At 39.0% G+C, this 22,929-nt stretch overlaps 1 protein-coding gene, 1 long non-coding RNA gene and 1 gene segment (V, D, J or C); 2 read left to right on the forward strand and 1 right to left on the reverse strand.

Moving 5' to 3' along the window:
• On the forward strand, window positions 1–1,064 carry LOC149750243 (T cell receptor alpha variable 8-4-like). The segment is given in 2 exon segments: window positions 1–262; window positions 378–1,064. Coding segments are annotated over 2 exon segments (390 nt in total).
• Window positions 1–22,929, reverse strand: part of LOC115803651 (sal-like protein 2) — a 900,219-nt gene that overhangs the window by 489,541 nt on the left and 387,749 nt on the right. The window contains exon 15 of one of the 4 annotated variants that reach the window (XR_016391492.1): window positions 977–19,380. The exons of the other annotated variants lie outside the window; for them this stretch is intronic. The gene's annotated coding sequence lies outside the window, so the exon portion shown is untranslated. Of the gene's footprint in view, window positions 1–976; window positions 19,381–22,929 lie in introns of those variants that run through there. 4 annotated transcript variants of the gene reach the window in all.
• Window positions 17,513–22,929, forward strand: part of LOC149750244 (uncharacterized) — a 15,171-nt gene continuing 9,754 nt past the window's right edge. Inside the window, exons 1-2 of the long non-coding RNA XR_016391628.1 lie at window positions 17,513–18,808; window positions 18,932–22,879. This is a non-coding gene — a long non-coding RNA (uncharacterized LOC149750244). The remainder of the gene's footprint in view (window positions 18,809–18,931; window positions 22,880–22,929) is intronic.

Here is a 22,929-nt window from a genome sequence, read left to right on the forward strand (position 1 = left end):
GACATGTACAGCATCTCAGACGCCAGAGGCAGGCAGTCTTGTTAAGACAGCCTCTCTCCCAACACACCTTACAACGTCCATCAGAAGAAGAAATCTAAATCCTGTGTCATTCCTTCTCAACCTCACAGCAACCTGGCTTCAAGTCCACCAGTCCTCAGACTCTTGTTTGTGGAGGATCTCCCAGAAAGGAGCTCACTGCCTCCTCACTGCTCCACCATGACCTTGGTGTTCACCTTGATGCTTGAGGTGCTCCTGTTCCTGAGTGAGTACTGTTCCATTTTACTCTCTTGTCCACACATGGAACATTGCTTTGGACTGACTTTGAATAGAGACTTTTTGTTCCGACTGAGTTCACTGATTCAGCATTGATGTTTCAGAAGGAGCAGGAGCCCAGTCGGTGACGCAGCCTGACGGCCACATCACTGTCTCTGAAGGAGCCCGTCTGGAGCTGAGGTGCAACTCATCTTCTGTTTCGTCCTATCTCTTCTGGTACGTGCAGTACCCCAATCAAGGACTCCAGCTTCTCCTGAAGTACACATCTGGAAACAGCCTTGTCTCAGGTATCAAAGGTTTTGAGGCTGAATTTAGGAGGAGTGAGAAGTCCTTCCACCTGAGGAAAACATCAGCCCATTGGAAAGACTCGGCCAAGTACTTCTGTGCTCTGAGTGACACAGTGACTAAGACTACAGTGGGAGCTGAACACAAATCTCCTGAGACTTAGTAGCTTAAAAGACTCAGGGTCTCAGCCTATGTTATTTTCAGGATGTTGGCATGTTCTGTGAAGGCAAACAGTACAGAGAATACAGAATCCTGAAAGTGGTTGGTTCCCATGGGCATCTTAGATTTCTTTTCTCTTTCTTTTTTCTTTTGCAAAGGAAAGACTGTTGGTTTCTTAATTTCAGTGTTCTCAGTGGTCTTGAGGCTGGTGGGTGGTTTCTTGTCGGTGTCACCTGAGCAGGCTGTGCCTATGCTGTACTGTTTTGTTCAGAGTAAGTTTTTATGTCATAAAAAGAAAACCCAATCTTAATATTCTTTTTCAAAATATAGTTAACAATTCCAAGGCATTTGTTCTCACTTATTTAGTTTGGTTCAAACAAATGGGATTCTGGTTGGAATCACATTGGAAACTGACATTTTAGGATATTATGTTCTCCTACCCAAGAATATTATATGCCTCTTCATTTATTCAGGTCTTGTGTTAGTCCTTTAAAAGTAAATTTTGCTTGCTTGTTTCCAGAAAAGTTGGAAAAAATGAAATGAATCATTGAATAAGTGGAGAGTTGATGTCTAGTATTCTGTGTCTGTTCCTCTCTCTGAACAGGGAAGAGAGCCAACAGAAAGTGGAGCAGCATCCCCAGTCCACAAGTGCCAGGAGGGAGAGGTTTCTATTTTTAACACAGTCACACACGCAGCAAGAGTGAGAGTTCCAACCATTAAGAAGAACATATCTCTGTGCAGGTCATAGGCTCAGACTCCACCTTCTGCTCTGTAATCATGGGGACCCCGCCCACATTCAGTCTGTTCACAACCCCACAGAAGGAGGCACTCACTTTCACACAAATGATGTTTCTCAGAATTCATACCTGAGGTTGTTCTGTTTCCCCCTTTCTGCACACTTCGTTAGGCAATATAAAAATATTTTACGAATGATGCTTGTACACAAAGAGCTTACTACCTAACAGTCATAGGAATATCTCTCTCATTAGATTTAAGCTTTATGAAGATATCAATTTTTTTTTACCAATAAGCATTCACTGAACAATGGTTGAAAGAATGAATGGCTGATAATATTTATACCCATATATACAGGCAAATTTATAGCCAATGGTTAGAATTTGTATGGAAACTAATTTCATCTCCCTATAAGGAAAAATGAACAATTAGAGGTTTTTCAAAACAAAACAGATTGCCTTGAGGTGTAAAATATTCCTCATTACAGGAACTAGTCAAAGAAAAGTGGAATGTCCATTTTCCAGTGATTTGCAGAAACGATTACAAAACAATATGATTTTGCACCAAACTAAGAATTTTAAGTTTTAAATGAGGGAAAATACCGTGAAAGAACTGAACAACCAAAAAGCTTGTAAAATACACCACAGATTAAAAAAAAAAATCACTTCCAAATTCATGGAAATTGGATTTTGAATTTTTACTTGACGCATGTGTAGGAATTTAAGTGAGGAAAATGGTAGGAGAACACATTCCAAGCAGGATAAACTTATTAAGAGCAAAGATCAAGAAACAATAAGCAAGAAGAGTTTCAGAAATTAAAAGTTTTTAATATTACTGAAAGGGACAATTTTTATTGGATGGTACTGTGAGATAATATGAAATGTTAGCTTGAGGCAGTAGTTCATCCAAGAGGGCCACACACAGCTCAGAACTGGGTTTCTTTCCAGATAAAAATACAACATGTCATGAGATTACCTGTCTTTAGCATAAGCAACATTAAGGAATATCTTGAAATTGTTTTTTAGAATGAGCTATTAATCTAAATTTAAACTGGTAGATAATATCAAAGATTTACTTTTACAAGCACACTTCTAAATGTATAGAAAAACTGGATTTCCATAATGATTGATTCAATGAACAAATAAATTTCGTTTTCCCTGAGCAATTCTACCACCAACTAATCGCCATATTGCAGGAAAGGAAAAATCTGAACACTTTCCCAATGTGTTGCAATTTTATGATCACTTTGCAGCATGAGTTTTGTTTAGACGTAGGGGGAGACTAATAGCTTCTCTGCATTCATTAACCTCCCGTAAAGGACAAACTTTTAAGTCAAATAATACAGACCAAACAAATAAAAATAACTACATTCTGCTTTGCTTTGTACTTTGTTCTCTTCCTCATCTGGCTGCAAAAACCCTTGCATGATTTTCACTGAAAATAACTCCAGAATTCATGTGAGATTTTGCCCTCCTCAGTACTTGTACTGGTATAGTTTAGATATGTTCCCATCTACTTCCCTGCTCTTCAGGGTACTGAGTTGCCACAAGGATAAGCCAGGCAGATAGTCCTTCAACATTAAGGCTAATTTCTAACTTACCCCCACTGTGCCTTTTATCATCACAAACATGTTTGTTGTCTAATTTGGTTCACTCTTAGAAGAGCATGGTTTGATGTACTTAAAAAAGGATATTCCTTCAGGCAGCAATATACTAAATTTTTAGGGGTCTTATAGCTCCATTTTTCTATTAAGTGGTGCAGGGTTGAGAATCAAGTAAGCACATAAAAAATAGACAACAACACCGTAGTAAAACTAAAATTGTTATTCCACCGTTTGGTGATTTAGTTTATATCCACATCGTTCAGAAAGAGAGAGGCTTTCTTCAAAAATAGAAACTGAGAAGCGTGAGGAAGAGAAATTATTTTATTGAATAAAAGACTTTCTGTAACACTCAGTGATGGATGAAGTGAGAGATGTGGTAACTTCCAGTCAAAGTTAGTACATTTTACTTTCATGAAATGTCTATGATCCATCCCAGAAAAGCAACCCATACATTTAGAATAGTCCCACTCACCGTTGTTTCATCAAGGAAACGTTTTCTTGGTGCTGAATGTTGGGTAATGCTATATACTATATACAACTGAATGTTGAGTAATGCTGTATTTGGGGTCTTGAATGGTGGAAGAGACCAAGAACAATTTAAGTGAAAGGGAGGGGAAATAAGAATAGACCATGGACAGAGAAGATCTGTCCAAAAGAGACTATTCAAGATTTGCTTTAATCTGTCATTAACATTGAAATTTGAAAGAGTTACTAGAATAGGCTCACAGACTCTGAAAACTAGAAACAATTGTGGAAAAGAGGGTAAGCACAAAGATGCAAGCCATGAACACATCTGCTTTGCAGACAGATTCATTTAAGTGGATATCTGTGGTTTTCGTGTTTTTTTCTACACAGTAGAGCTGCCATTTCATTGTGAGCTGTGGAAGTTAATCACTGGACCATTTTAGGGAACAACATTCACACCTTAGCCTAAAATATAGAGAAAGACAATGCAGAAATATGAAGAAAGACAGATCTGAGAGCATCGTCAGAGCCTATATCCAGCTCTGCCTGGAACAGCAAAAGTCAAAATACTCTCATTAGGAACAAGCCAGCATGAGCTGAGATTCTGTCATTTACAACAAATAGATCCATAATTACTACAGAAGAAGGTGGGGGGGAGCCTTTTGGTTTTGTACTATTTTATGAGCTGAATTTATGGTGCTGAGAAGCATTTTTCCATCAAAATAACTAGAGTTATGTAGATACAGATCATCACTCGTCTTATAGTAAATATGAACCAGGTTAATCCTATGTATGTTTTATGCATTTCTGATTGGAACAAATTAGAAAAATACTGAAAAGATCCACAACTCTGCCACATAGACAAGCACTCATTATTTTTACTTATTTCTATCTTTTTCACAATTTTGCACATTGTTACATCATAGAGACAATTTTATGTCCTTTTTATTAACACTCACTTTTGTCATTAAAAATACCTTGTATTCATAGCTTGAATTCATTATCTACTATTCTACACCATAGATATACCACACTTAAGTTTATAATTTTCCTGTTTGGGGATATCTTGATTATTTTTTTCCAGTGTTTCATCATTTTAAATAGCATTATGGTATACGCCTTTAAATAAAAATTTGAATTTCATTTTCTCATCATTTTATTAGAACAGCATCCTAGAACTGGAATTAGTGGTTCAGTGGGTAAAAACAGGTTATAGTCTTTTTGCTCCTTGTGTCTCGGGAATGGGGAGTTAGTGTTTAGTGGGGGACAGAGTTTCAGTTTAGGAAGCTGAAAAATTCAGGAGATGGATGATGGTGGGAGCTGCACAACGATGTGAATGTACTTAGTGCCACTGAACTGTACAGTTAAAGACGGTTAAAATAGTATGTTTTCTATTATGTGACTTCTACCACAATAAAAAATCATTTTCAAAAGTATTCTAAATGTATCAGCTCTACTCCCTAACACCTTTCTTACTTGAACCCACTACAGTCAGGTTTTCATCCCTACCATTCCGTTGAAATCACTCTTGCTGAGGTCACCAGTGAGTTTTAAATTTTATTTATTTATTTATGGCTGTGTTGGGTCTTCGTTTCTGTGCGAGGCCTTTCTCTAGTTGCAGCAAGTGGGGGCCACTCTTCATCGCAGTGCGTGGGCCTCTCACTATCGCGGCCTCTCTTGTTGCGGAGCACAGGCTCCAGATGCGCAGGCTCAGTAGTTGTGGCTCACGGGCCCAGTTGCTCCGTGGCATGTGGGATCCTCCCAGACCAGGGCTCGAACCCGTGTCCCCTGCATTGGCAGGCGGATTCTCTACCACTGCGCCACCAGGGAAGCCCACCAGTGAGTTTTATATCAACAAATCCAATGATGCATTACCATTCCTTATCTTATTGAGTGTCTCCGAAGAATGTGGCATTATGGCTACTCTCTCCCTGAAACACCATCTTTGCCTGGATTCTGGAACTCCACATTCTCCTGGTTTGCCTTCTTCCTTGCAAAATGCTCCTGCTCAGTCTCCTTTTCCTATATCTTCCTCCTCTTGCTGGTCTCTACATGTTGTGTTTTCTCAGAGCTCAGTCCTCAAACATTTATTCTCTTCAAATGATCTTGGAGGGGTTCAGGACATGCCACCCCAAAACAGGCCACTAGTATAAAAGCACTTAAGCCTAGCCACTTTGGGTCTTCATTTTTCTATGAGGACCCCCATGTACATGTAAAAATTATTAAATAAAATCTCTATGCTTTTCTCCTGTTAACCTGTTTTATGTCAACTTACTTCTCAGGTCCAGATGGAGAACCTAAGAGGGAACAGGTAAAGCTTTAGCTCCCCTACAATCTCATCTAGGGATATGGCTTTAATGACTATTTATACATTGATGACACACAAATTTACATTTTCATCCCAACCTTCTCTATTGAAAGCCAGGCTCATATATACTGTAATCTATGAAACATCTACACTGGATATCTAATTGGCATCTAACATATGCTTAACAGAAGGCCTAATTTCCCCCCATAGGTTCTTCCCTCACTCTTTTCCATCTCAAAAAAAAATGGCAATATAATTCACCTTACCAGAAATCCTGGGACTCCTCCTTAATTCTTCTGTTTCTCCCATACCCCACATTGTCAAACAAACCTGCCACATAAGACTTATTTTTTTCTCATAAAAAGTTTGACTTTGTTTTTCAATTCAAACAATGATGTTACACGATGGGTTTCAGTGACCACCAATTTATTTCTGAATTCTAAGATGACAGACAGATAGATAGATAGATAGATACATAAGATCAAGGAATCTTGTCTCGATGTTGCTGCCTAGTTAAAACACCTCCCTGTCTTGCAATATTTCTTGCCTAGCTGTTCAGGACTTTCCCTCAGAAGCCAGGAGCCAATGAATCGCTTACTTCTTTGGTACCTTGGAGATTTTAGACTCTGCAGCAATGTACCATAGTAAGATTCAGGATGGTGGAGGTTTTTTTAAGGGAAAGTTAAGAGGGGAAAGTGAAATGGGAAAGAGGCAGCATGACATCTGGATCTCAAGCATGTTCTAAAGCAGTTTTAGGGAAAAATACACAAACCCATACACACACACACACGCCCACACACACACACATGACTAGATTCCATTAGAATTATCTATGCCTACATAAACCTTGGCAAACCTTCATATAATTTCAAGAGTATAGGAATCCCAGTTTAAAGACTACTGGTCTAAAATAGGACAGGGAATTCCCTGGCAGTCCAGTGGTCAGGACTCTGCACTTCCACTGTAGGGGGCATGGGTTCAATTCCTGATCAGGGAAATAGATCCCACATGCCTTGCAGCATAGCCAAAAATAATACAATAAAAATAAAGAAAAAAATTTTTAAGTAAAATACAATGGGCCACTCTCACTAACACACTTGTCACAATATACTTACTGAGAACTCATTCTTCCCCACTGATCTGAGATACTGTCTTTAACATATACTAAATTTCCATATACAATTAGGCTTAATTATTGATTTGCTATTCCATTTAATTGACCTATCTGCTTAGTCTTAACTTGTACTTAAGAATGTTCTTGGGCTTCCCTGGTGGCGCAGTGGTTGAGAGTCCGCCTGCCGATGCAGGGGACACGGGCTCATGCCCCGGTCGGGGAAAATCCCACATGCAGCGGAGCGGCTAGGCCCGTGAGCCATGGCCGCTGAGTCTGCGTGTCTGGAGCCTGTGCTCTGCAACGGGAGAGGCCACAACAGTGAGAGGCCCGCGCAACGCAAAAAAAAAAAAAAATGTTCTTTCCTTTCTCTCTCTTTTTAATTTCATGCAACAGACAATGTGCTCATTTCTTCCACATTTCTTTTAACTGTTTTTTATTTTTGCATATGAATGCTATAAAAGCTGCTTTTAAATTGTTGTTTAGCTGTCTTCTGATAGTGGCTTTTCTTCTTTTAGGTTTTCTGATATATCATTATTTCACCTGCAAATATGCAGATGATATTTTACCTGTTTCTTTCCAATTATTATGCTTCTAATTGTTTTTTCTCTTGGCCGACTGCTTTATGTAGTAGCTCCAACACAATGCTAAATAGTGGTAAAGGTAGTGGACATCTTTGTCTTTCTCCTAACTTTAATAAGAAAGCTTCTAGCATTTCCCCAGAAGTAGGTGCTGCTCTGAGGTTGTGGCATATGCATTTTTTTATGTTAAGGAATTAGCTATTAGTTACTTTTTTAAGTATTTTTAACATGAACGTATACTGTGTTTTGTCACAAGCCTTTTCTGCGTCAATGGAAATATGATTTTTCTTGTTAGCTCTAATGCCAGTGATGAAGCTACTCACTTTTTTTTTAACATCTTTATTGTAGTATAATTGCTCTACAATGTTGTGTTAGTTTCTGCTGTGTAACAACGTGAATCAGCTATATGTATACATATATCCCCATATCCCCTCCCTCTAGAGTCTCCCTCCCACCCTCCTTTTCCCACCCCTCTAGGTGGTGGCAAAACACCGAGCTGATCTCCCAGTGCTATGCAGCTGCTTCCCACTAGCTATCTATTTTACATTTGGTAGTGTATATATGTCAGTGTTATTCTCTCACTTTGTCCCAGCCCTTTCCCTTCCCCGTATCCTCAAGTCCATTCTCTACGTCTGTGCCTTTATTCCTGTCCTGCCCCTAGGTTCATCAGAACCATTTATTTTAGATTCCATATATATGTGTTAGCATACAGTATTTGTTATTCTCTTTTTGACTTGCTTCACTCTGTATGACAGACTCTAGGTCCATCCACCTCACTACAAATAACTCAATTTCGTTTCTTTCTATGGCTGAGTAATATTCCATTGAATATATGTGCCACATCTTCTTTATCCATTCATTTGTCAATGGACACTCAGGTTTCTTCCATGTTCTGGCTATTGTAAATGAACATTGTGGTACATGACTCTTTTTTTTTTTTGAAAATGAACATTTATTCTTGTTACCATGTTTAAATGTAAGCTTACAGAACACCAGCTTCCATTCACATACACTGAGCTGCTAAATATGTTTGTTGAACTTGTCTTTTCTAGTTTTCTATATTACTTTAAATATGATTCTAAGTTTAGAACTCAAATATTTGGGTGTATTTGAATTAACATTGCATGACTCTTTTTGAATTATGGTTTTCTCAGGTATATGCCCAGTAGGGGGACTGCTGGGTCATATGGTAGTTCTATTTGTAGTTTTTTAAGGAACGTCCATACTGTTCTCCACAGTGGCTGTATCAATTTACATTCCCACCAACAGTGCAAGAGGGTTCCCTTTTCTCCACACCCTCTCTGGCATTTATTGTTTGTAGATTTCTTGATGATGGCCATTCTGACTGGTGTGAGGGGACACCTCATTGTAGTTTTGATTTGCATTTCTCTAATGATAAATGATGTTGAGCATCTTTTCATGTGTTTGTTGGCAATCTGTATATCTTCTTTGGAGAAATGTCTATAATAGCAGATTCTATTTTGTACATTTTATTAAACATCCCCACAGGGTTAAGTTGAATAAACTTGAGGTAGCAAACACAGCATTTATTGCTGGCTGCCTATTATTGCTTGAGAAAATCACTTATCACCTTTAACTAGATACATTCTTGCTGGTTCTGACCTGGGATGTTGAAATTACCATCTGATTGACAGGGTGCATAATATTTACAATTGTTATATCTTCTTCTTGGATTGATCCCTTGATCATTATGTAGTGTCCTTCTTTGTCTCTTCGAATAGTCTTTATTTTAAAGTCTATTTTGTCTGATATGAGAATTGCTACTCCAGCTTGCTTTTGGTTTCCATTTGCATGAAAGATCTTTTTCCATCCCCTTACTTTCAGTCTGTATGTGTCTCTAGGTCTGAAGTGGGTCTATTGTAGACAGCAAATATATGGGTCTTGTTTTTGAATCCATTCAGCCAATCTGTGTCTTTCGGTGGGAGCATTTAGTCCATTTACATTTAAGGTAATTATCGATGTGTATGTTCCTATTCCCATTTTCTTAATTGTTCTGGGTTCGTTATTGTAGGTCTTTTCCTTCTCTTGTGTTTCTTGCCTAGAGAAGTTCCTTTAGCAGTTGTTGTAAAGCTGGTTTGGTGGTGCTGAACTCTCTCAGCTTTTGCTTGTCTGTAAAGGTTTTAATTTCTCCATATATATAAATAAATAAAAAGAATGTCATATGAATAGAACCATACAATATATAACCTTTTAAAAAATTATTTATTTATTCATTTTTGGCTGCACTGGGTCTTCGTTGCTGCTTGCGGGCTTCAGTAGTTGTGACTCACGGGCTCGAGAGCACAGTCTCAGTAGCTGTGGCACTTGGGCCCAGTTGCTCCGCAGCATGTGGGATCCTCCCGGACCAGGGCTCGAATCTGCGTCCCCGGCATTGACAGGTGGATTCGCAACCACTGCGCCACCAGGGAAGCCCTATAACCTTTTGAGATGTCTGAATCTCAGGGAGAGGAAACACACGACACTGGACACAGGTGTGATCTCCATCTCTGCCAACACACTCAGTGTTTTCTACCCCTGATGTTTTGAACTTTTGTTTTTATGGGAAGAGCTCATCATTTCAAGTGTTTGAATTCCTGTGGATATTTGATTTATAATTCTATGAAAAACACTACGGCAATTGATAATGGAGAGGTAGTGCTGAAGGTTAGACCATATCCTATAATCATGTTGAGTCATGTTCTGTATACAAGCTTAGTTGCACAAACTCCATCCTAAATTTTTATCAATAGATATTTTTATCACACTTTAGGGCTAATTTTATTGATGAAGATTTACTCTAGCAGTACGGATTGGGGTATAGCTGTTATTTGGCTTTTCTTGGATGGCATTGAATGAAATATCCAATAATTCTTTAACTTTGTTGCAACAGTAATATCTTTGTAGGGCTGAACATTTGCATTAGGATGGGTATTTTTTCAAATAAAGCCATACCTTAGCAAGTTATATTATTGGTAAGAGGACAACGTCAGGAAAATCAGAAATATATAACATTCTACCATTAAAGTGGGAAGATGTCTCTAAAAGATGAAAAACAGAAGAATGCAAAGGAGGGTGTGACAATCTCCAAACATCTGGGAGAATTCTCTTCTAATGGTCTTGGATGGAGATGTATACTTTAGGCAATTATATGTTTGTTTTAAGTATCGTGGGTCAGCCTCATCTTCTATAGAATGTCTACTTCTGACCATTCCCCGGAGAACCTTAGTTTAGTATTTCTAATGTGGGTAACTTTTCAATTCTTGTCAATTAAGGAAGCATGATGTTATGCTAGTTGGTGCACATGTAACACAGGATGTATTTCTTGTACTTTATCTGCTGAATTGGTAACAAATAGTACCTAATAAGGTCATTTCTGCAAGCTCAATGGTAGTCTTTCTCTGGGTATCTTGCAGAGCATCCAGTCACCCAGATTAATGTCATGTAAAAGCTGATTAAATGAAAGGCTAAAAAATCAACCTCTGCCTGTGATGAAAGGACTGATTACATTGGGTTTATCTAGTTTAGTTCAGGTTGTGAAAGATTGGAATACGTGCCGTTTGGGACCTTGTGAGTTACCTGGGCCTATCAGTGACCAGTTCATAGTGAGACAACATATGACTTTGTGAGGGGAAGAAAGCAGGGCCAGGGGGGCCAAGGCTAATTAATAATGCATTAGGCCATAGTAGTTCAAGGGTGTCTGATACAGTAATTCGTTTCAGTTCTAATATTCCATTTGTTCTTTCCACTTCTTCAGAAGATAGAGGGATGATAAGAATACTAAAATTTCTGAGTGAGGGCCAGAACTTTCTATAGCTCCCCTACATAGATATACATTGATATGGCACAGGTAGTAAACACAGTATCAAGTTGATTTTCAACTATGGTGAGTGCTGTGGATTCTCTGACAAAAGACTGCTTCAACCCACGTAGAAAAAAAATACTACTACTAGTACATACTCATAACCCATGGGGAAAAAGCAATTGTTTAACTCCTTTTCGAAATACCCCAAATGTTTCCTTGGGACAGTATTCCAGTTCATATCCCACCTTTACAGATTTTTATGGGAGTTTGTTTGCTCCAAGAAAGGCATGAACTGACCCCATTCTTTGCCATCCTAGAAGTTTCCCCACCAGTGTTTGTTTAATGTTGCAGCCAATATGTCCCTACTGTGATGTCTTTCCTCTGGAGGACTTTAGCAAGAGTTCATCGGAGATCATTAGGCTCCACCAGACAGCTGTCCTGGCTTTCATATATCTTGTCCTCATGAATCCAACAAATCAATCATTCGTAATGATTCTTTACAAAATTCGGGCCAAATTTTGTGCATCGAAGATGGAATTATTGAACTTCTCCATGGATTTCTCTTTATGTTCTAGAAGAGGTGCTTGCATAAGGATTAAGTCAGAAAGGGATGCCTAGCATAATAATCTGTTCAAGCATTTTTTCCTAGCTTCTACAGAGTCTTTTACACTGTGAGAGTTGGTTTTTATGAAAAAAATTTCTTTCAGTAACATGAAGACATCAAATAATTCATGTATTTGGCATCCATTTTTAATAGGCATACGTGAGATACACAAGAAGGTTAAGAAAAGGTTAAGATGATTAAAAAACCTCATTGTCTTCCTAGTATTTGGAAGCCGTGAACTGTGTTAAAAATCTATTAGCTAGGGCTTCCCTGGTGGCGCAGTGGTGGAGAGTCCGCCTGCCAATGCAGGGGACACGGGTTCGTGCCCCAGTCCGGGAAGATCCCACATGCCGCGGAGCGGCTGGGCCCGTGAGCCATGGCCGCTGAGCCTGCGCGTCCAGAGCCTGTGCCCCGCAACGGGAGAGGCCACAACAGTGAGAGGCCCGCGTAAAGCAAAAAAAAAAAAAAAATCTATAACTAACACTGTATGTATACATTTTGTAATTTAGTACATCCAAGAGAGATCCACAAGTTCAGCTACTTGAGTTAATTTTGCTCCTGCTAATGACTGGTTTTAAAGGGAGTTTAGAGTAGCTATTGCGTAACTAGCTTGGTATTTTTTCTTTTCAATATTTAAAGTAAGATTATTTTAAAAACATGTCAATTCAGAATTTTGTATGAGAGTGTCCAAACGATCTGTTGCGGACATGAAGGCATTTTGAATAACAGAAGTACAATCATGAGATCCTTTAATTGAGAAGTGTAACAAAGTTGAATAATATGCGGAGAAATTAATATTTTATGATTAGTCAACTAACTGGTAGACAAAGTTTGAGTGTTTTAGATTGGAGAACAATTTGTACTGTATGTAGTACCATCTGATTTAAATGGAGATTCCGGAGCAAGATCTGAAGATGCTTCAACAAATTTAGCCAAGGCTGTAATTACTTTGAGACAAGGAGTGTAAGTTTTGTTGAACTTTAAGGGGTAGGCCATGATAGGCAATGGGTCTTTGTTGTTTGCCATGTAATTATTAGTAATATCCTTAGGCATGGCTTTCCTTTTACATTCATACACAAGGAAAGGTTTATTACAATCAGTGGTGAACTTATGATCAGCTGTCTTATGGAGGTGTATGATGTCACCTGCAATATACTCCCTTTAGAGCTGGGTGCACAGAATATAGGGGCTTCTTGTGGCTCTTTTAGGGTCCCAAGTGAGTTAATGGGAAAAATATAAATTCAAAGGTTTGATAACCTAATGACCAAACTCTGGCATCTATTTTGGCCTTTCTGAACAGAGCTGGGCTGTCAAAACTAATAGAGAAGAGAAGGGGACCTCTGTGACAGGACTCCATGTCTGCAAGCTTCATTCTAGTCTTCTGCAAAGGGAGATTATCTTTTCTCCTGCTATTAGGTCCCAAGATAGGTAACTGGACAGATGTTGTGGTGAATAATTATATTGATGGCTATATCAATATATAGGTGGAAGAAGCTGCAGTAATTAGTCTAAAGAGATTTGCCTTCTTATCATAAAGTGATTTATTTCTACCTTAGGTGAAAGAAAAGCATACATAGGTGTAAGGATACATGATCATTACATCTTAGGTTGCTTCCATAATCCATTATATGTAGTATTTTAAAATAAGTTCCATCACAGACGCAACAACTAAACACAGCAGTTGGTCGAATCATCAATCTCCCTTTCAATAACAAATTTACCTCGTGTTCATTTTCAGATGTAATTGCTATCAGTTGAAGTGCTGGTTAATGCAAAAGGAAGTCTGGGTTGAGTGAGAGTCTCACCTAGTCCATAGAGAAGCTGACATGACCCACATCAACTTGCTCCTCCAGGAAACCGCTGTTTCCTGTTGTGGGGCAGCAGCAACACATAGCTCAGCAATTCTTCCCTCACCCTGTCAGGCTCACCTCACCTTGCAGAGCCTTGAAATTGAAGAAGACACTTTCCATCTAGAGGAAGACCTCAAACATGCTTCTCTCCAGCCTTCTGAAGGTGGTCATGGCTTCACTGTGGCTAGGTAAGGATGGCCCCAGTGGGACTCTACCCCTCTAGGACCTAAGGACTGGGGAAACAGGTGGTTATGGGCACCCTGGGAAGAAGGGGCAGTAGAGTGTAAAATAGAATTTCTTTGTTCCACAGTACTTATTCTTAAACTTCTGATTCTGCTTTTTTTTCCTTTAGGATCCAGTATTGCCCAGAAGGTAACTCAAGACCAACCAGTAATATTAGTGCAGGAGAAGGAGGTTGTGACCCTGGATTGCATATATGACACAAATGATTTCACTTATAGTCTATACTGGTACAAGCAGCCCAGCAGTGGGGCGATGATTCTCCTTATTCGTCAGGACTCTTATAACCAGCAAAATGCAACAGAAGGTCGCTACTCACTGAATTTCCAGAAGGCAAACAAATCCATCAAACTTGCCATCTCAGCTTCACAGCTGGAGGACTCTGCAGTGTATTTCTGTGCACTGAGTGAGCCCACAGTGAGAGGCGTGTTGGAGGCAGGTATACCACAACCCAGGGCTCTGCTTGATACATCTGCCTGCTATAGGGACCAGGGCAGGGAATTGCCTTCACAGACAGGAAGTGGCTAGGGCTGTGGCAGCACAGGTGTAGGGTTAGAGGGAAAACACTCCTTCTAAGAACATATTTCTCTGGGTTCCTAGACCATGTCTAGAGCTATCATTCATCAAAAACAACCTTACCCCTGAAAATTTGGGTTCAAATTTTTTATTGAAGACAAAAAATAGCCACATAAAATCCTTGCCATTTAGTGATTAGAATGAGCTAGAAGAATTGACTAAGGAAATTCAGAGACATCTGATTCAAAAATTAGTAAAAATATGCGTGAATTTTTGGATTTTCAATTAGTTCATGAAATATTTATTGAATATATATTATATTACAGGTATTGTTTTGAATAAGGAAGGTTGTGAAATCTTTTTGTGATTTTCCTCTTTTTGAATATTATGCAGTTTTACACCATTTAATGAACTCATTTATTTTAGTTTTGTTAGCTGAGTTAATGGTACACTTGTTTACTTTCTAAGGTGCCTGATATGTCACAAACTTTGTGCTAATCCTCATTCCATCTTATTAACACCTCTAGCATGGAATAGCTCAATTACCATAATGTAAGCTTTACCTGCCTCCCATCAGTCTTATCCACAAAAAGATCAATAATTAGTGGTTCTTAAAAGGACACTGTGAGAAGCAGAGTATGAATTATCTTGTTTCTCTGCTCTTGCCCTTCACTGCACCACTCCTTCAAAAGTATTTTTGCCATCATGTGGCACATTTTGGACACCTCCAGGCCCTCTTTTTCAATCAGTGTTACACAATCCCAAATACTCCTTCCCTCAAATTTCCTCCTTCTACCTCTAACCCCATTTTCTCAGTGTCTTAAAATTTGAATGGTAATGGGTGGTTGCTAAGTGATCTTGTATCGTAACTGCCTCTTCTATTTGCATTTCGAAAGCAGTTGTGTAGAGTAGAAATCTTAAAAGGAATGTCTTACAGTCCCTTCATTAAGTAGTGCTGGAAAAATCGGACAGCTACGTGTAAAAGGATGAAATTAGAACAGTCTCTAACATCATACATGAAAATAAAGATCTAAATCTAAGACCAAATAATATAAAACTCTTAGAGGAAAACATAGGCAGAACACTCTCTGACATAAATCACAGCAAGATCTTTTTTGGTCCACCTCCTAGAGTAATGAAAATAAAACCAAAAATGTACAAGTGGGACCTAATGAAACTTAAAAGCTTTTGCACAGCAAAGGAAACCATAAACAAAATGAAAAGACAAGCCACAGAATGGGAGAAAATATTTGCCAATGAATGCACAAACAAGGGCTTAATCTCCAATACATACAAACAGCTCATGCAGCTCAATGTCAAAAAACCAAACCACCCAGTCAAAGAAATGGGTGGAAGATCTCAATAGACATTTCTCCAAAGAAGACATACACATGGCCAAGAGGCACATGAAAAGATGCTCAACATCATTAATTATTAGGGAAATGCAGATCAAAACTACAATGAGGGGGGCTTCCCTGGTGGGGCAGTGGTTGAGAGTCCGCCTGCCGATGCAGGGGACACAGGTTCGTGCCCCGGTCCGGGAAGATCCCACATGCCGTGGAGCGGCTGGGACTGTGAGCCATGGCCGCTGAGCCTGTGCGTCCGGAGCCTGTGCTCCACAACGGGGAAGGCCACAACAGTGAGGGGCCCATGTACCGCAAAAAACAAAACAAAACAAAACAAAAACTACAATGAGGTATCACCTCACACTGACCAGAATGGCCTTCATCCAAAAATCTACAAACAATAAATGCTGTTGAGGGTGTGAAGAAAAGGGAACCCTCCTACACTGCTGGTGGGAATGTAAATTGATACAGCTACTATGGAGAACAGTATGGAGGTTCCTTAAAAAACTAAAACTATCATATGATCCAGCAATCTCACTTCTGGGCATATACCCAGAGAACACCATAAATCAAGAAGACATATGCACCCCAGTGTTCATTGCAGCTCTATTTACAATAGCCAGGACACGGAAGCAACCTAAATGTTCACCAATGGAGGAATGGATAAAGAAGATGTGGTACATATATACAATGGAACGTTACTCAGCCATAAAAATGAATGAAATAATGCCATTTGCAGCAACATGCATGGACCTAGAGATTACCATACTGAGTGAAGTAAGTCAGACAGAGAAAGACAAATACCATATGATGTTGCTTATATGTTCAATCTAAAAAAAATGGTACAAATGAACCTATTTACAAAACAGAAGTAGAATCACAGATGTAGAAAAGAAACTTATGGTTACCAAGGGGGAAATGGGGAGGAGGGATAAATTGGAAGATTGGGATTGACATATAACACTACTATATATAAAATAGATAACTAATAAGAACCTACTGTATAGCACAGGGAACTCTACTGAATACCTACATGGGAATAGAATCTAAAAAATAGTGTAATGAGTTACATGGGAATAGAATCTAAAGAAGAGTGGATATATGTACATGTATAACTGATTCACTCTGCTGTACAGCAGAAACTAACACAACATTGTAAATCTACTATACTCCAATAAAAATCAATTTTAAAAGTCTTAAAAATTTTTAACTCAAAAAATCTTACCTTCCTTTTTTTTTTTTTTTTTTTTTTTTTGCGTTACGCGGGCCTCTCACTGTTGTGGCCTCTCCCGTTGCGGAGCACAGGCTCTGGACGCACAGGCTCAGCGGCCATGGCTCACGGGCCCAGCCGCTCCGCGGCATCTGAGATCTTCCCGGACCGGGTCACGAACCCGTGTCCCCTGCATCGGAAGGCGGACTCTCAACCACTGCGCCACCAGGGAAGCCTTACTCCCTGATCTTTGATGACCATCTCGGTCTAGGACACTGATCACAAATGAAACCTTATAAACTGGCATCAGACTGGCTGCAACAAAACCATCTGGGAGCTTTAAAAAATTACACACTTGTGGGAATTCCCTGGCAGTCCAGTGGTTAGGACTCTGCACTTTCACTGCTGAGGGCCCGGATTCAATCCCTGGGTGGGGACCTAAGAGCCTACAAGCTGTGCAGCAGGGCCAAGGGAAAAAAAAATTACACAGTTGTGGGTCTCAATCCTGGAATGTATGATTCATGAAGTTAGTTGTGGGATCCCAGAATCTGTAATTTTAAATCACTTACACATTGATTCTATTATCAGCTGTTGTATGAATATCAGCTATGTCTTTAATAATTTGAAAAGCTGGGAAAAAAGAGAGTCCTAACTCATGCTCGAGGCTTTTGAAACAAATCCACATCTTTAGAGTTCCTAACCCAGTGGAGGAAAATTATTCGATTAAAGTTTGGCAATAAAATATGGCCGATGGATGGTAACAGAAAGCATCCTTGAGGTTATTCACTAAGAGTATAAGATTAGTACTTGTCTGATTCACATAGGACAACCCTTTTATCTTGGAGTCAAGAAAATAGTAGGAGAATAAGACATTGATCTCAGACCATTCTATAAGGATTTGATCATTTCAATTATGATTTTGTTTTCCCATTTTAATGATTCTGAAATTCAGGATTCTTTGACTATTGATAAGATAGTGTGGCTTTTTCCTCTGAAAAGATTTTATTAAAAAGATATTATTTGGGGACCGATAAAATATTGTATTTCAAGTAGTAGTGATTCCTCAATCAGTGACCCTTGATTCATTATTTTTGTTTGGTATAACAAATATTTAGTGAGCATGTAATACATGTCAGTCACTGTTGCTCTATAAATTGGGGTACAATGCTGAAACACAGAGATTCACTCAGTACTGATTTGGCTTCTTATTACGTCCTCTGTAATCAACCTCAGATTCTTTTCTGACATTCAGTGGATTATAGGCTGGCCCACCATGGATACCTGAGAATATAAAGTACTATATAAAGTGCTTAAGAAAACTGATATCTTCTCAGCTGCAGAAATACCTGGGATGCTCTGTTAAAGAACTTCCATGTCAGGCAGGGTCCTAAGAGCAAAACAGACCTGAGAAGTTATGACAGCTCTTGATCAGATTTCCAAGCACCGCCTGAAGACTGGCATGTACCTCATGAATGAAGTCAAGGAAAACAGTTTTCTGACTTGAGGAGACCAGGAAACGTGCATCCCATTTCAGTGTCTGTCCACCAGGGGGTGCAGTTTCCTAACACAAACACATTTCCTGTCTGAAACTAGGCTTAGGTTTATCACTTCACTGTGACTTCAATGTTTCTTCATGTGAAGAGTCAAGGACATTATTCAGGAGACACTCTAGAGATGAACTCTTCTCCAGGCTTAGTGACTGTGATACTCTTAGTGCTTGGTAAGCAAAATGCCTCTAAAAATTTGGATTCTTTCTTCTGTTATGTCAACAAAACCTTTCATCATAATTTTATCCCAGAGCTTTATGGCCAAGATGATACAGAACTCTTTTATTTTTCCCCAGGACAAACCCGTGAAGACTCAGTGACCCAGATGGATGGCCAAATGACTCTTCCAGAAGGGGCTGCCTTGACCATAAATTGCACTTATTCAGCCACTGGGTACCCCACTACTTTCTGGTATGTTCAATATCCTGGAGAAGGTCCACAGGTCCTTCTGAAAGCCATGAAGGATAATGAGAAGGGAACCAATAAGGAGTTTGAAGCCACATACCACAAAGAATCAAAATCCTTCCACTTGGAGAAAGCCTCAGTCCAAGATTCAGATTCGGCTGTGTACTACTGTGCTCTGAGTGACACAGTGATGGGAACCGCAGGGGCAGCTGAGCACAAACTCTTTGAGTGGCAACAAGGAGCCTGGAGGCTGAGTGTCTCTCCATTTGATCCACTCTGTGGCACAGTCTATGGTGGTTTGTCCCTCAGTCTCTGGTTGATACAAAACTCATACAAATTTCTAGAGAATAAGAACAAGAAGTGAATATTCCCCATGCCCAGCTCTTCATTAGTGATTTTGAAAAAAGAGTCTGACATCAGTAGTTCCTCATCCAGGGCCAAAGTAATTTCAAGGTAAAGTCACATAAACAATGAGACTTGGGGCCAATGTAAGAAGAAACAAGAAGCACTTGGATGTGTGCTGTACCCCTGTGGAAGGGTTTAGAAACCAGAAGCATTAATTACACTTGAATAATTAGGGTGGATGGTGCTGTGTGTGTTTGTGTGTTTTGAGAGCATTCAGGGAGTGAAGGTTGAAAATAGGAAAACTGAAAATAAATAAGCAGCAGACTACCCATGTTCTCTACCAGTGCCTGTATAACAAGCAGTGATCATTTCCCAAACCCAGCAGAAAATTGGAAGTTAGCCATTGATGAATTGAGCAACAGCACATATAAGTAAGTAAGCCAAAATAATTAAAAATTTAAAATGTAATAATTAACTATTCACTTCAAGGAAAAAATTATTATTCAAGAAAGTAGCATACTCAGTCTATATGATTCAACTAAATTTTCTTCTAGGTAAGTTTTACCACCAATAGTCATGATTAGGCAGAATATCTATTTTCCCCAAACCTTGTGTATTACTAAGGTTCTGGACTGTTGCTTATCAGTTAGGCTTTTTAAAAAAAATTTAATAATTTAAAATTCATGAATGAGATGGAGCTTCGTTTCATTTAAAAGTCATTTATATATTTTTGTATAAATTGTCTATTCATATATCTTCCCATCTCCTACTGTGTTATAGTCATTTAAATATAGATTTTAAAGGACATTCTCTATGTTAAGAAAGTTGTCATAAGACTCTCACATATACGTGTCTTTTAAAAAAGTTTAATATAACCTTTTTAACTTTGTTTATGGTCTTGATTGTTTGGCAGGCAGAATTTTAAAAATAGTATGTAGTAAATTTTGGAAAAATTTCTTTCATGGATTCTGAGTTATATCTTATGCTTAAAAATCTGTAGCACTCTAAAATGATAAAATTTTATCTCATATTTTCTTTAGTTTTTCTAAGATTAATTTTGTCTTTAAATCTTAAATTTGCGTGCGTGTGTGTGTGTGTGTGTATGTGTAGAGAGGTTGAGGTTTCAGGCTTTGTATTTTTCTTAATTTTTGTTTGTTAGTTTATTTTGAGGGAGCTTTCCAGGCTCAACATTTTGAATGACTCATTTTTCTGCCACTAGAAATTATGCAAGTTTGAATTCAGGGAGGCTTAACTTCTGTGTGTGTAAACTTTTTACAATATTTTGGAGGGCAGTTTTTTTAAGCATATAATATGAATCAAATCACAAATAATAATTTGGAGTCTTCTGTTCCATTGGCCTGTAAGTCTGTTTTTAGTCCAGTACCATACTGTTTTGATTACAAAAGCTTTGTATTATTTTTTTATTTGCGGTACGCGGGCCTCTCACTGTTGTGGCATCTCCTGTTGCGGCATCTCCTGTTGCGGAGCACAGGCTCCGGACGCACAGGCCCAGCGGCCATGGCTCACGGGCCCAGCCGCTCCACAGCATGTGGGATCTTCCCGGAAAGGGGCACGAACCCGTATCCCCTGCATCGGCTGGTGGACTCTCAACCACTGCGCCACCAGGGAAGCCCTGTATTATATTTTGAAATCAGGAAGTGAAATGCCTCCCTCTTTGTTCTACTTGCTCAAGATTACTTTGGCTATTTGGGGTCCTTTGCGATTCCATATGAATTTTAGGATTGTAAAACATGTCATTGGGATTTTGATACGCATTGCACCGAATCTGTAGATTGTGTGCAAAAGCTTTTAAGTTTAATTAGGTCCAATTTGTTTATTTTTGTTTTTATTTTCATTACTCTAGGAGGTGGGTCATAAAAGATCTTGCTGTGATTTATGTCAAAGAGTATTTTTCCTATGTTTTCTTCTAAGAAATTCAATAAATAAACAATGCATTGAGTGAGATATTCTTTCTATGTGAGAGCTTCCTTGTAAATGAATTCTTGATCACTGTCAAACTATGTGTCCTGATTTTTGGCTAGGGAAATTGTGTCACTGACTCTGATAATTTTTTCAGACTATATTTTCTCCAGATGAAGCCCTTATTTTTCTCTGAGGTATCCTTTCCCTTTCTTTACTCCTTCCTGACATGTCTGATTACTGGGGCACTTTAAGTGGAGGCAATGTTGTGAGGGTGGAAAGCCTAGATATTTCTATACCTGTGATCAGCAATGTAGCAGACAGTAGGGCACTGGTCCCAACAGCAATGCCAGTACCTTGCTGAAAACCTAGAAGGAAATCTCTGTGCTCTCCAATCTCCTTGTACTCCTCTTCGTTAAGGACAGCTGGGACTCAGCCTACCTGTTACTTTCTTCTCAGCTATTTGGGGACTAGAGGAAAGGCTTTCCCCAAACAACTAGTTTCCTTCTTACATGTCCATTGATCTGTACATGCCAAGCTTTCTCTACAACCTATTGTTTTCTGCTCTTCATCCTCGAGTTCCCTGCTACTGACCCCAGATTTCTATATGAGCCTCAATGGGATACCTCACTTAAGCTCTGTTGGCACAGCATGGCTGGCTTCCACAGAAGCTCCTTGGCTAAGCACAGGGGATCAGGGACATTTTAAATCTACCATCTTTCTAGAATTGCCTTACTCTTAGGTCAAAAAAACCTGTACAACTAAAATTCTAAAGGGCCATTCCTGGTGTGAGGAAGGTCAGAATCAATGATGATGAATGGAAAATACCTTGATATGGTAATGTTTACACATTTCATTAACATACTTGTACAGAAGCTTAAATTTCTGTGAAGGCTGATCTATCAATATTTTCCCTTATTCTTTCTGACTCTCATGTTTAGAAAATTCATGACCATCCGAAATTGATTAAAATATGCTTTCATTTTATTTAAAATATTAATTATCTCTATTTGGAATTTATTTCATAGCTGATGTTAAGGTATGCATCCAAATTTAGTTGCTGATCTCTAGATGACTCTCCATTCATGAAGACATATTTTACTGAATATACCATCTTTTCCCTATTTTTTGATAACTAAATTTCCATAAATAATTTGTATGTTTGGACTTTCTATTATGTTCCGTCGATATCTCTATCTGGACCTTTCTGGTAACATGCTTCTTCACTTAGTACAGCATTACACTTTGTCTTACTAACTGTGGAGGAAATCCCTCACCATTCTGTTTCAGAACTGAAGGCCTCCTGAAGCCCGAGATTATCTGCAGTATCAGATAGGGCCTCTAGAGGAAGATGCTACACAACTTGAACTCGATAGAAAGCCAGAAAGCAGCCAGCCCTTTGAGGAAGAGATTCTACTTTGCATGCCAGTGTAAACTCACTCACTGCTCTGTCAGGGTGTCCATGTGGCTGAACTGTTTCCAGGAAAAACCTGCAGAAAGGAGCTTCCTGTTTCCTCACAGCTCAGACATGAAGCCCACCCTCATCTCAGTGCTTGTGATGATATTCACACTCAGTGAGTAAAGTCTCTTTTTATTCTATCTTTCTCTGGTCTTCTGATTTAGA

This window comes from Delphinapterus leucas, chromosome 2, assembly GCF_059928025.1.
Source record: "Delphinapterus leucas isolate spDelLeu-1000000601 "Yukka" chromosome 2, BTC_Dleu_Yukka2, whole genome shotgun sequence".
NCBI lineage: Eukaryota > Metazoa > Chordata > Mammalia > Artiodactyla > Monodontidae > Delphinapterus > Delphinapterus leucas.